This window comes from Physeter macrocephalus, unplaced genomic scaffold (genome assembly GCF_002837175.3).
Source record: "Physeter macrocephalus isolate SW-GA unplaced genomic scaffold, ASM283717v5 random_25, whole genome shotgun sequence".
Taxonomy (NCBI): domain Eukaryota; kingdom Metazoa; phylum Chordata; class Mammalia; order Artiodactyla; family Physeteridae; genus Physeter; species Physeter macrocephalus.
The window spans coordinates 147,149-160,353 of NW_021145308.1; the positions used below are offsets into that span (position 1 = coordinate 147,149).

The window sequence follows — 13,205 nt, forward strand, 5'->3', positions numbered from 1 at the left end:
TTCCGCCCACCCCACGGTTGGTCCACTGGGGAGGCTGGAGAGGCGGGGTCGTTTCTGCGGGATTACTTTTCCGGGGCCGGTTCTGATTGGGCGGCGTGGAGCAATGCGCGCCACCCTTTAGACACCAAGCTGTCGGGAGATCTGACCCTTCCCTCTCCGTACTCCCCGCCGGTAAATCGAAGCCCAGCGGGGAGACTTCGGGTTCGGCCACTTGCTGGGGGCGAGGGGCTGGCCGCGGGGCATGCGAGGCTTGCATGAGCGGCGCTGCGGCCGCGTCATCCTCGGCCTGTGTTTGGGGTGCACGGACCGCATTCACCTCGGTTCCCCAACTCCTGGCCCGGAGATCAACAAATGCTGGCTGAATAAGTGCGAACAAAGAGCTGGGATGGAGGCAAGCCCTCTAGACCTCTCTTAGCAGTTGTCCCCGCCTACTCCCTTCCACTTCCAGGTCAGGGAGGTGTGTCCGAAGGAAAGGAGGAAGCAAATTCCCCGGCCACAATTTTATAGTACGGCCTTCGCTTTTTCGTGCAGTCTCCTTACCCCGGAATCGCCGCTTTAGGAAATCAGTTAATCTCTGGCTTTACTCTTCCCACGTCCTCTCCCTGATCAATCCCCTGCACTTCTAGAGATTGAAAAATAACTGCAGAGAAGAAAGGAAGGGACTGTAGTAGAATCAAGGAAACCTCATTCCCTGAGAGACCTCCTGGAGAAGGAGAATTTCCTGCTTTTTTAAGTCAGCTACCAAAATCGGTTATTTCGCTCCTATCCCCAGAGCTTCGGTTGCTCTTTCACTTCGCAGTTCCTCAAGAGCACTGGGCGACAAAGTTATGGAGAAGCGCCTGCGGGAGGCCCAGCTGTACAAGGAGAAAGGGAACCAATGTTATCGGGAAGGGAAGTACCGGGATGCTGTGAGTGGGTACCATCGAGCTCTGCTGCAGCTGCGGGGTCTGGATCCAAGTTTGCCCTCCCCGATACCTAATCTGGGACCTCAGGGCCCGGCCCTCACACCTGAACAAGAAAACGTACTGCGCACCACCCAGACAGACTGCTACAACAACCTAGCTGGTAAGAACAGGGCTGAAGTGTGGGTAGAGTGTCAAGGCCGGGATATGAAAGTCTGAGAACATTGGGAAAAACACTGACGTGCTTCTCTGCCGTCATCTAGCGATTCTGCCATGAATTGAAATTTATTTTCAATCTGTAGGGTCTAATTGAGTCTCTGTAGAGCAGTGCTTCTCAGACTTCACTTGGAGAGTTTGTTAAACACAGCTTCTTGAGCCCTGTCCCGACGATTCCGATTTAATGGGTCGGAGGTTTGTGTGTTGGGTGATATGTGTACCAATTTGCATTTCTAACAAACTCCCGGGTGACTCTGATAGGTTTAGGGAATTTCGCACGCTATAGAGAAAATACTGAACCTACTTTTAGAGTATTGTTTCTTTAATATTTAAAATATAGGAAAGAAGGCACTTGCTTTAACTGGTGGTGTAAGTTGTCCGTCTTAGATATTTTGGATAGCTTTTCCTCATTTTGCTTCTTCCTGTAAATCAACTAGATGGTAACCTGGGTAACCAGTATCTTCCTTATCCAGCTGGCCTTGAATGAAGAGGTGGATTCCAGAGTTAGTATCGCTAGGATTAATCTGCTAAAAGGGAGACTTCTTAGGTCTGTTTTATGGCAGGCAAAATAACCATAGAGCTAATTAAGTTATTTTGAATTATATTAAAATATTCTAATGGTTCCAGTTGAGGCCATAGAAATTATTAGGAGTAGTTTTTATACTTCGTAATAGTTGTTTAAATGATTTTTTTTTTTTTGCTTACTACAACACTCATCAGCTGTGATTTGGTGAAAATCTAGCTTTTTTACAGTGTGTGACCAGAGTTCCTCTTAGACTCAAGTAACAGTAATTAGAGTAGCTAATATTTCAGTTCATTCAACAATTATTTATTGGGTACTGAGGATACTGCAGTATTATAAAACAGATAAAGATCCCTGCTCTCATGGGGAGATGGACAATTAACAGAAGAGATAACATATATTAGAAGATGATAAGTAATGCGGAAAAGAATAAAGCAGAAAATGGGGCTAGGGACTCCCCTGGCGGTCCAGTGGTTAAGACTCCATGCTTCCAATGCAGGGGGTGCAGGTTCCATCCCCGGTCAGGGAACTAAGATCACACATACTGTGTGGAGTGCCCCCCCCACCAAAAAAAAAAAGAAAAAAAAGGAAAATGGGGTAGTGCCATAGGCATGGAAGTGTTAGGTAGTGGTCAGGGAAGGCTCATTAAGGTAACATTTATGAAATGCCGTGTTTAAGCCCTTTATACATATATACATATAAACCTAGTTAAGTGTCACAGCAATCCTCTGATTTAAGGAAACATCTAATAAGTGGTGGAGCTAAAATTAAACCTGGGAAGTCTTAATTGCAGAGCTTAAGCTCTTATTGCAGAATACTGTACATTATTAGAGGATAGAATACACATTGGGGAATTGACCAGAAATCAAGGAAATGAGATAGGTACTTGTAAATATCGTGACTCTCCAGGTGGACTTGAAGACAGAGACTATGGCTTATCCATCTATAGACCCTCTGCTGGGGGGGTGCTTGGTAGATGCTCCATAAAGACTCGCCAAAATTAAATTTCATTTACATGTGAGTGAAATTTACATGTTGGGCAGTTTATTTATAGTATCTCTCATCTTTATAAAAATTCTGCAAGGTAGTTAGGATTTTCCCCATTTTACAGTTAAGGAAATCAGACCATGTCACTGTCTAAAACCATCCAATGGCATCGCATTACACTTAGGAAAATATTCAAACTCTGACCTTCCCCGGCATGGCCTGACCTGATCTGGCTCCTCCATAGACCGAATTCACAAAGCATGCGTCCACCTTCCAGCTTTGTAGGATCTCTTCTGTCAGCTAGAATGCCCTGTCCCTTGAATGACCCTTGTCATTCAGATCTTGGCCCCAAAGTCACTTTCTCAGGGAGGGCTTCTGTAATCAAACATCACTCTGACCTCATTCACTCTCTGTCCCAGCACAGTTCTGTTTTCCTCAAAGCACTAATAAATAAGTGAATTTCTTAGTGCATTCCTCCTACCTGGGAACTGGGATGCAAGCTTTATTTACTCGTCAAGGTGTCTGTCTCTTTCCTCTCCTCTCCTGCTCCTAACTCCGCCTAGCACATGGTCAGTGCTCCATAACTAGTTGTCGAATGAATGAATGAAGCTACAGTGATGGGTTAGCTGACGGCTTGGAAGTATCTAAGTATTGATATAAACCATATGGTCACTTGGTGGGGATGTTGTAGAAGGGATGCAGACATCAGCCCTGATTCTCCTTCCTTCTCAGCACCGTGATTTAATAATGCTATGTTTAATTCCCACAGTTATGAAACAGGGACTGCATTTCCCTTCTTACTTATAGAAAGGCAGAACACTGACCTGAACATTGTCTCCTAAACAGATTTGTGGTTTGAGGTCCCATTCTTTCATCCAAGGGAAAGTGAAATAATAGATCATCATTGAGAATGGTGGTAGTTTTTGAGTTAGAGAGTCCTTGGTTCAGATTTCTTACTCATTCCACCTAGAAGCTTTGGGATCTTGGACAACTTACTTGACCTTTGTGAGCCTTGATTTCTTCATCCATTAAATGGAGATGGTGACACATACTGACTTAAGAGGGTGGATGAGAAGATTAAACAAGCACATAGCACAGCGCTTACTATTTCCTCACACAATTAATGGCAACAGTTGTTGTTAACAGAGCTTCAGTACAAGCATTGTGGTGAAATGGGAGATTCAAGACAGAGAGCCTTGGGTAGAAGAGATACAATGAAGAGTTTTAAATAAATTTTTTTTTTTTTTTTTGGCTGTGCCACGCAGCATGCAACATCCCAGTTCCCCAACCAGGGATCGAACCCGCACCCCCTGCGGTGGACGCGCGAAGTCCCAACCACTGGACCACCAGGGAAGTCCCCATAAATAAATTTTAAAGTATGTTCTTATCAACTTTTATAGCTGGGCCTGACCCACGCTAGGTACGTGCTAGGCATTTCGTAGATAGTGAAGTAAGCTGTGAGGTGTGTAAAACTTATAGTCACTGCTGTATCCCCAGTGGCTAGAAGAACGTCTGGCACGTGGTGGACACTTAAATGTATTTGTTGGATGAGTGAATGTTGTTGACATCATCCTAGGTTTGGTACTGCCTTGAGTTGGGCAATGGAACTTAGTGTAATAAGGTCCTCCTCCCTCTTCTCTCTTCCTTCCATTTGGCCCCATTAGCCTGTCTTCTTCAGATGGAGCCAGTAAACTACGAACGGGTGAAAGAATACAGTCAGAAAGTCCTGGAGCGACAGCCTGATAACGCCAAGGCCTTGTATCGGGCAGGAGTGGCCTTTTTCCACCTGCAGGACTATGACCAGGCTCGGCATTACCTCCTGGCCGCTGTCAACAGGCAACCAAAAGGTGAGAGAAGGGGATTGAAGTAGTAAGTACAAACAATTGTTCCACTGAGGTAGTGTCTGTGGGAGAGTGTGTTATTTTATCTTTCAATTTATTGAATTTTGAAAATAGGTAATAATACATTCACATGTTCAAAATTCAAAAAGTGTAAAAAGGTATATGACAAACAGGCCTTCTACTCCTGTATTCTTGCCCCCACAGGAAAGCAATAGCGTATATGCTCCAGAAATAATCCTAAAATGTTGTTTTTCAGGTTTCAGTTCCTAGGTGGGGACAAAAATAGGATCTGGATTCCAATGAATAAACATGATAATCCTCATTTCTACCAGTTCTCCAGCTGGGGTCTGGCCTTTGCTTAACTATCCATTTATCCTTTAGCTCAGCTAACCCCAGGTATGACCTAGAAGAAGGACAGGCCTCCTGAGAGAAAATTTGAGGCTTGTTTCCAAGGGAAAAAGAATATTGTGAAGAGAATGACAGGCTCATTCCTGTGTTGGTGGTTCAGCACTGAAAATTGTCTCCCATTTTGCATTCTGGCTTAGAGCAGCTACTGAAGTAAGAGGGTCCCCAAACATACAATAATTCAGCAAAATCTCTCTAATTGAATGGGAAAGCCATTATGAATTAATAAAGATATACGAGCCGTTGTTCACATTTCTTACCTTCAAGTACATAGATTAACTGCCAGCCATGTATAGTAGCTTTAGAGACTTGCTCTGACAATAACTATTTCTTCAAGCTCCTTTTCATTATTAAGTTAGCATTCCTGTACAAGATTTTTTATTAATGCACATAATTAATGAATGAGATTTACTATTGCTTAGAATTGTTGTGATATATGCAAATGGAAAGATTTTAGGAAATGGAAGTGCGTTCATAATCCTCTTCTGCCCAGAGGTACGATTATGGCTTGTCTCTAATTGCCTTCTTTGCCCTGTCCTAAGACGCCAGTGTCCGGCGGTACCTGCAGCTAACGCAGTCGGAACTCAGCAGCTACCATCGGAAAGAGAAGCAGCTCTACCTGGGCATGTTTGGTTAACAAAGAAGAAAGATACCCCTCCACTGGAACTTAGGTGAACCATTAAAGACCCATCAAGGGGAAACCTGAGCCTCAGCAAGAGAAATTAACCCCATACCTCTGACCGAGGTGAACTTCTATTTTGTTTCTAGTTCTGCACGAACTCTTTATTATTTACATGGTCTGTGTCTGTTTTTGTTTCTCCATCTGTGTATTTATACGGCTTTTAATATGTGGTATTATTAGGGATATTTGCCTTGAGAAATACAACCAGAAAACATTCATCAGTTATGGGTGGACTTAATCATATCTTTGGCATAGATTTTAATGATAGATGTTGGTAGATGTAGTCATATACAAGGGAGAAGGCTAGCAGAGGATGAAGTAATAAGGAAGGCAGAAAGGAGTTTCTTCCTTCGTTTCCTCAGATGCCCAAAGCCAAACTTACACAGGCCACAAACTGGCAAATATATATACTGTGAAACTAGACAATTATAAATTGGGCCCACACGGCTCAGAATGAAAGATTTGAAATTAACCGTCTTGATTAAAATAATTCCTTTGTCTTAATGTTCCACATACATTCAGATTCTTTTTCCCCCACAAAAGTATCTAGTTCCTCTTGTTTCTCTTGATAATTTCTAGTCCTTGCTATTGTTCACACTCAGATCATTAATATAGTACACTTTTTTTTTTATTAAACCCTTCTGTCTTAAAACTTCTGGAGTCAAGCATTTAAGTATATATTTTGTAATCTTTTAAAAGCTCTCATGCCAAAAAAACACTCGTAAACATTTTAATTTTTAATAGGTGCATAGCTATAGTATGCTTATTTCTCTAAAAAAAACATAGGAAAGACAGTTTACCAAGTCTTCTAGAAACAATACCATAAAAGAACAGGATAAAAAGATAGATCTGTTCTTTACTTGTTACCTGCCCCCTTGTATTTTGCAGGAGCTCACTTCCTTAAAGAGGAGAGAAACAGTGAGGAAAGGTTCTCTTCCCTTAGGGCCTTTTAAGCGCCAGCGAACTTTCTGGAAGATTTTTGGGGCATGGGTGCAGGCGCAGATCTGGTGCAGTCATGGCTCAGTAGGAGGCTTCATCAACCGGGAGCTCCTTTGTCATTCTGCTAATGTCCACAATGTTTGAGTTGTACAGAGTGGATAAGACCATAATAGCACTGCTTCTGCCTTTATGAGTGAAGGTAATAAGCATGTGTCATTAGCCATCATACACAGACAGATTTCAGACAAAAACCCCTTAGTCTTGCCAAGTGTACACAAACTCTTCTCCCTTTATCAGTAATGCCTCTCTCTCAATGAGCTAGGCTCCTCTTTGAGTCTCCCTGTACCCTTAAATAATACAACCATCAACTTACAAACAGAAAGTTTTCATACCAAATAATCTTTTAAGTCCAAGGACAGAACTAACAAAAGTTGAATATTTTATTCCTCTTCCAAGCTTCTTAAATTTCTAAGCCTAGACTGTTGCCAAATTATGTCATAGTTGTGTGTTACGTTTGTTTGGGGTTGGTTTTGCTTTCTGATTTTCTTTTTTTCCCCTAAGACTTGATGTTACAGTAAGCTATGTTCTGCTTCAATGAGGAAAAAATAAAACTGGTATTTTAAAATGTATTGTAGAAATTTATTGCACTAACCCTTTTTAGCACTACTAAGAGACAAAGTGGTCAGACTTACATTTCGGTCTTTAATTTGAAGGCCAGCTCCTAACAGAGATGTTAACGAACGGGAAAGTGGACAAAGGTAGGCAGTCACATGTGGGTCTGGAGGAGGTCTGGCCAGCCCACGTCCTGAAGGAATCAGCCAGAGGTACCTCAATCTCTGTACTCGGAAGTTTGTGGAGGGGGGAGGCTGCTCACCTTACCAATCCTTAATGGCTTCCACACAGGATTTGAGGGTTTGATTGAAGAGAAAGCATTCATGGTGATGGGAGGGTTCATACTGTACATAAGGGACAGTTTAGAGCAGCGTTTCCCTCCAAACCAATACCCACCATCTTTACAGTTTTGCCAAAATCACATACTACCTATACTACTTTTTAGTCAATATTTTATTTAAATATATATTTTGAAAGGAATTTTTGGACAGAGGAATATGTTAAATGATACCATGGGGACGTAATCAGCAAACCCCAGGCTGAAACCATAAGATGAATAAACCAATTTCTTCTATAAATTGCAAGGAAAAAGAGAGGGGAACCTATAAATTAAAAGAAGTTTAAGAGCCACCAGCCAAATAAATGTGACTCTACTTGGGATTCTGATTAGAAGAAAACAACTATAAGTTTTTATGGGACTGTGTGTGAAATAAGAAAAATATATATATATTGGTCTCTTGCCAGGTCCTGGCACAGATCTCCTAAAACCCTTGGAATTTGGATTCTGATTTGAAAAAACAACTAAAAGTTTATGAGACAATCAGGGAAATCTGAACAAGAATTATTATCTGTTTTGCTGAGTGTGATCATGGTATTTGGTCTTTTTAAGAGTTCTTTTAGGGGTGCATGCTGAAATTGCTTACTGATAAAATTGGGGAGGGGACTTTAGAGCACTTCATATCATTTGCCAAAAAACCCAAAAAAAACCCCCAAAACAAAACAACCAATCAACCATAAAAATAAATGTATTTTACAGTAAAAAAAAAAAAAAGTATTAGTATATATTGAAGTAAACCATCTTTGGAAACACTGGCTTTGGAGAAAGTGAAATCCAATGTGAAGGGCTAAAATGGTGAGTTTTGTGAAGCTAAGAGCAAGTGAAGGCATACACTTACAAAATACCAATTAAATGAAATCCTAAACTAGGAATAGGTCTCTAAAACTGGAGAGCAAAGGGTGGTTGTCTGAAAACTAAATCAGCTTGTAGCTCAAAAGCAAATAACTTCTCAGGGTTAAACTCTTAATAGCCCGGGACCTGGCCCATCCCACCATAAAAGGAGACCGATTTTGGCTCAGTAGAAGGAGTAATTATCCAACAATTAGGGTTGTCCAACAGTAGAATATGTTTCCTTTGGGAATAGTGAGTTCTCTTTCAACACTTGGCAAAAGGAGGATCCAGTGTTGGACTAGAGGTTAGATGAGCTGGCCTATGGTTCGTTGAATCCATGGATGGGACTGTCAAGAGTAGTGGAAACCAGAGAAAGTTCTCTTGATCACACCTCTACAGACAGGCCTAAACTGTTCTTGCTGTCCAGCAGACAGATAAAGCAAGGCAGCTGTGGCCATAATTGCGTTGGCTGCTGCTTTAAACATCTTGCAAATTCTTGGCGGCCACCTCCAATGAAGAAAGCATTCCATGCTGGGAACTAAAGGCAAGTGCTTGCTCTTCAGGAGAATCTCACCAAGTAACACATGCTCTTTAGTTAAGTATTGCACTTGGCCGAGACAGTAACAAGGTTCCTGTGTTCCCCAGATGGTCCAGAGAAATTATATACATTATATATACATGTACACATATTTATTATGCCTTGCTTTTAGGAACTGATGTTCTGAGGCAACCGATTTCTTTTTCCCCCCCCCCTCCTTTTTTTAAAAATTGATAGATAATTCACACACCATAAATTTCACTGTTTTAAAGGCAACTGATTCTTATAGGCATTTTGATGTGATACTTACTCCAGGAAAAGGTGCTCCAGTCAGCTAAAATAGCTCTTACTGTATGTATGTATATCTTGCCTTGTTTCACCAAGGAGTTAAGGCAGTAATGTATTTGCATAAATAAAATTAGCCATTTGAAAAATAAAAGATTATTCCAACACAAGGAAAATGAAAAGCGTAGAATTCAGTCTCTCAGCCATGGAAATGTTAAGCGTCAACTTTTGCTTCCCATCATACCCCAAGTAAGGAGCTTTCTTTGGCCAAATCTTTGATGCTCAGCTCTGTCTCCTTCCTATGACTCAAAAACAGCTTGCTAGTGTGAGTTCGCAGGGCTGAATGTGACAAATCCAAAAAGGGAGAGAAGAAATTCAGAAAATTCACTTATATTTTCATCTTTTTCTAAATACTCCTTCCTGCTTTTTTTGCATTCAGTTCCTTATGTGCCAAAGAGAGAGAGTTTGTGGGGAGCCCTCTGGTCCATCCTACAAACACCACTCTTCACCACAGGCAGGGGCAGACCCTTCTCTTACATTCCTAGAATGCTTTTCCCCCCATGCCACATCAACAGCCCGAATTCCCATTTCTTTGCTATCTCTACTGTCAGTAACCACCTGTGTGACCGTACATGAGTCATTTGACCTGTCTAGGCTGTCATCACACCTTTTAAGTGAGAGAGTTAGACCAGATGAACTCTAAGATTGTCTCATCTCGAGTTTCTTGCTTTAGTTTTCCCAAGCGCCCATCATTTCCATTTCACAAGTCCTCAATCTGCCCCCACACGCCTACCACCGTGGAGCTTAGTGTTTTCTGCCTCCCAGTTTGTCATCTTCAGAGACCTCAATGCACATTTAAGACATGCAGGCAAAAATTTCAAGTCATCAATACGGTATCTGTTGTTGAAACAGTCAATCAAAGCCCTTTCTAGGGGCTTCCCTGGTGGCGCAGTGGTTGAGAGTCCGCCTGCCGTGCTCCGCAACGGGAGAGGCCACAACAGTGAGAGGCCCGCGTACCGCAAAGAAAAAAAAAAAAAAAAAAAGGCCTTTCTACATGGAAAGCAGAGGGAAAGGGGTAAGGCAACAAAACCAAACACTCAAAAGGTCAAAAAAGAAAACAACTTCTAGTTCAAAGTTAACCAGCTTCAACAGTGTTTTAAACCAGCACGGTATCTGAAGTCATAAGCCAGGGTTCAGATTCTGTCCTGCCCCTTAACTAGCTCTGTGACCTAGAACAAGTTAATGTTGATTGTTCAGTCTCAAGTTTCCTTGTCTGTGGGGAGAGGGATAATACCTCATAAAGTTGCTGAGGATTAAATAAGTATTTATGTGAAGTCCCCAGTACAGCCCGGGACACAGGAGGAGCTCAACTACAACAATAAACCATAATTGTGTGAAATTCCCTAATTTGTACACTTTTCGTAAGTCTACACTGCCCTCTGCCTCTCTCACTTTTTTCCTCGTAAACAACCTGACCCCCACCCCTACCCCAAGTACAGGTATCAGGTTCCTAGAAGGTCTGGAGGAGAGCTGTGAAAGAATCAGCAGGAGTGCAGGTTTGTGGAAGAAACCAGCCGAGACCAGTTCAGAGAGATACTTTTCACTGCTAGCTTTATGGGTCCAAATGCAGAGTGAGAAGCAATTACACCTCAGGAAAATTCCCAGTACCCTTGGTGAGGAGTTGACTGAGATGCGATGCCCCATAAAGTCCTGCTATCTGGCTGGGAAAAGAAAAGGGTAGGAACCTACAGCCCGGGCAGAATCTTCACTCTGTCCCCAGCAGGGGAAATAAGATGCTTCCCACCTTCCGTGGTGCCCCGTAATGGTGGTAAGAGCAGGCCTAGCATCAGGGCGTGCTCTCACAGATGTTAGTTTTTGGGGCCAAGTACAAAATCTTTGGGTGGCCCTCCAGCACTGCTGTTCTGTCTGTCTGCTGTCGGGGAGCCAGGGATGGGCTGCACTCCCAGGAGGGGGCCAGCCTCTGGATCTGGTTTGCTGCGTTTGGCCAGGTCCTCATTGTGAGCCTTGCGGATGTGGCGGTACAGGTCCCCTGACTGCGTGTAGCTGCGCAGGCAGTAGCGGCACTCGTAGGGTCGCTCACGCGTGTGCACTGTGGCATGGCGCCGTAGTGTGTAAGAACATGAGAAGGTCTTCCCACATGTCTTACAAGTGGGAACATCCTCAGTAAAAACCCCAAAGCTTCCTGGGGCTGCTTCATACTCAGAAGGCAGATAGAGTGGCTCGTGCAGGGCGGGCGGAGCAGGCAGGGGTGAGGTCACCAGTCCTCGATGATACTGCCCTGGACCTGGCAGCAAGTGGTAGGGTAGGTGAGGATCTGGCGGAAGGAAGTGGTCACTGGCCCCCACCTCCTCCAGTCCTGCTGCCCTTGGCTCTTCAAAGGCCTCTGGCTGGGGGGGCTGTTCACCGTACATTGCTCCTCCAGGTTGGAACAGTCCCTCAGGACCCCGAGGCTGTTCCTCCGAGGCATCGGGCTCCTCATCGGAAATCACAATAGCTTCTACTTTCACCTGGACCAGCTCCGCTTCTGCTGGGGCCGGAGCCTGGGATGGAACTGGGGCTGGGACTGGGACTGCAGCCGAAGCTGGGGGATAGAAGCCTTGCAGTGGTCCTCCAGTTCCCCTTGGTTCCACCACCCTCAGATTCTCAGAAACCACATCAAGGGGAGCCAGTGGCTCCACTGAAACCGTTGGGAGGCCCGAAGAGAAGTAGTTTGCAGGGTTGGTCTCTGTGGAGCTACTGGGGCTGGCAAGAGAGACATCAGCCACTGGTGGAGGAGGTGCCCGCAGATGCGGTGAGTCAACCTCCACGCCAGGCTGTGTAGTATCAGCCCCAGCCGGCATCGGTGGCTCATCTGGAGGACAGACAGTAGGTGAGGGAGCTGCTGAGCCTTTCCATTCCCCTTTGCCCCAGTGGCCTGATGTCTCTGCAGATGCCAACGAAGGTTGGGGGCCACGGGAAGTGCTGGACAAAAACTCCAAATTAGGGTGCTGTGAGTTGGTTTCTTCCTCCTTCTTGGTACTATCCGCCTCTGTCAGGGCCCGGGCTTGCAGCCGCCGCTTACACACTTTGACAATATCATTCATGTGCAAGTAGCTGGCAGCTGCCAGCACATCCTCCACAGGGGTATCCCCCCTCAGGACCAGCTGGCCAGCATACATAAAGTCCAGAAGCAGCCCAAAGGCTGGAGCTGTGACAATCTCGTTGTGGATACACACCAGGTCCCTCTTGTCCAGTTCCCGCTCTTTGTAGAAAAGCTGGAAAAATGGGCTGCAGGAGGCCAGCACAGCCCGATGGGCCAAGAACTGGGTGCTACCCACCATCACCGTGCAGTCACAAAGGAAACCCTGGGACCGCTGCTCTCGGAGGCTCTGCAGCAGCTGCTGGCTGTGTTCTGGGAACTCCATAGCACCCCACGAAGGGAAAGGGACCCTAGGAAGGTCGCCACCAGTGGCTCCCTGGGAAAAGAGGACAGGGGGTTAGGGCAGGTGACCCTCCCATAAACGTTAACGTCACCTCTGAGCTATTACTTGCCACCCCCAAAGCCTCTGGCAGCACCGTCCTGACCCCAAGACGCTCGCTTAAATTACTACCCTTCTTTCTCCCAGGTCACACCCAGCGGTCTACTTTTAGCCCCGCCCCCTCGGCCTAACCTTAGCAGCAGGCCCCGCCCCCGTCGGCAAAGCCCCTCCCCGGAAGTCCCGCCTCATAAGCAGCCTCCGCTTCCTCGATGCCCACCCGGTAGCTTCCAGCACCTCCTCCAACTAGAAGTCTCGCCCCCAGGCCTTTGCGGGCGATACCTCTACGCCCCACTCCGGGAACTCCCTGAGCCTCTGTCGCATTCCAGGGGCTAAGAAGTCCGAGGGTGGGAACTAGCAGAGAAAGCTGATCTCTTCACTCACCACCGATCAGCCACCGGGAGAGCTCCGCCCCTTCCCACCTTCTCAGTTATCATTGGCTCAAATTTGCCTTCCCTCGTCATGGATTGGTTCACTCTCCACTATCCAGCCCCCCGGCTCGGGGCGGCGTCTCCAAGTGGGTGCTGGTGGCCGTCGCTCAGGCTGGTAGGCGCCCGATTGGTTAGCGCTC

General features: G+C 45.2%; 2 protein-coding genes across 4 annotated transcripts; one reads left to right on the plus strand and one right to left on the minus strand.

Moving 5' to 3' along the window:
- Window positions 1-90: 90 nt before the first annotated feature.
- TTC9C (tetratricopeptide repeat domain 9C) lies at window positions 91-7,124 on the plus strand. Of its 3 annotated transcripts, none has more exons than XM_007109966.4 (4): window positions 91-171; window positions 773-1,065; window positions 4,293-4,475; window positions 5,417-7,124. In XM_007109966.4, the coding sequence occupies exons 2-4, from the start codon at window positions 828-830 to the stop codon at window positions 5,509-5,511; spliced, it is 516 nt and encodes a 171-aa protein (XP_007110028.1). In that variant the 5' UTR covers window positions 91-171; window positions 773-827; the 3' UTR covers window positions 5,512-7,124. The 3 variants fall into 3 exon arrangements, with proteins under 3 accessions (XP_007110028.1, XP_054938116.1, XP_054938115.1); XM_055082141.1 differs by having other exon boundaries at window positions 99-171; window positions 800-1,065; XM_055082140.1 differs by lacking the exon at window positions 91-171 and having other exon boundaries at window positions 191-1,065.
- A 3,048-nt stretch (window positions 7,125-10,172) lies between these two features.
- Window positions 10,173-12,972, minus strand: ZBTB3 (zinc finger and BTB domain containing 3). The gene is made up of 2 exons (XM_007109995.4): window positions 12,917-12,972; window positions 10,173-12,574 (listed from the first exon to the last, which is right to left on the minus strand). The coding sequence occupies exons 1-2, from the start codon at window positions 12,956-12,958 to the stop codon at window positions 10,967-10,969; spliced, it is 1,650 nt and encodes a 549-aa protein (XP_007110057.1). The 5' UTR covers window positions 12,959-12,972; the 3' UTR covers window positions 10,173-10,966.
- Window positions 12,973-13,205: the final 233 nt, after the last annotated feature.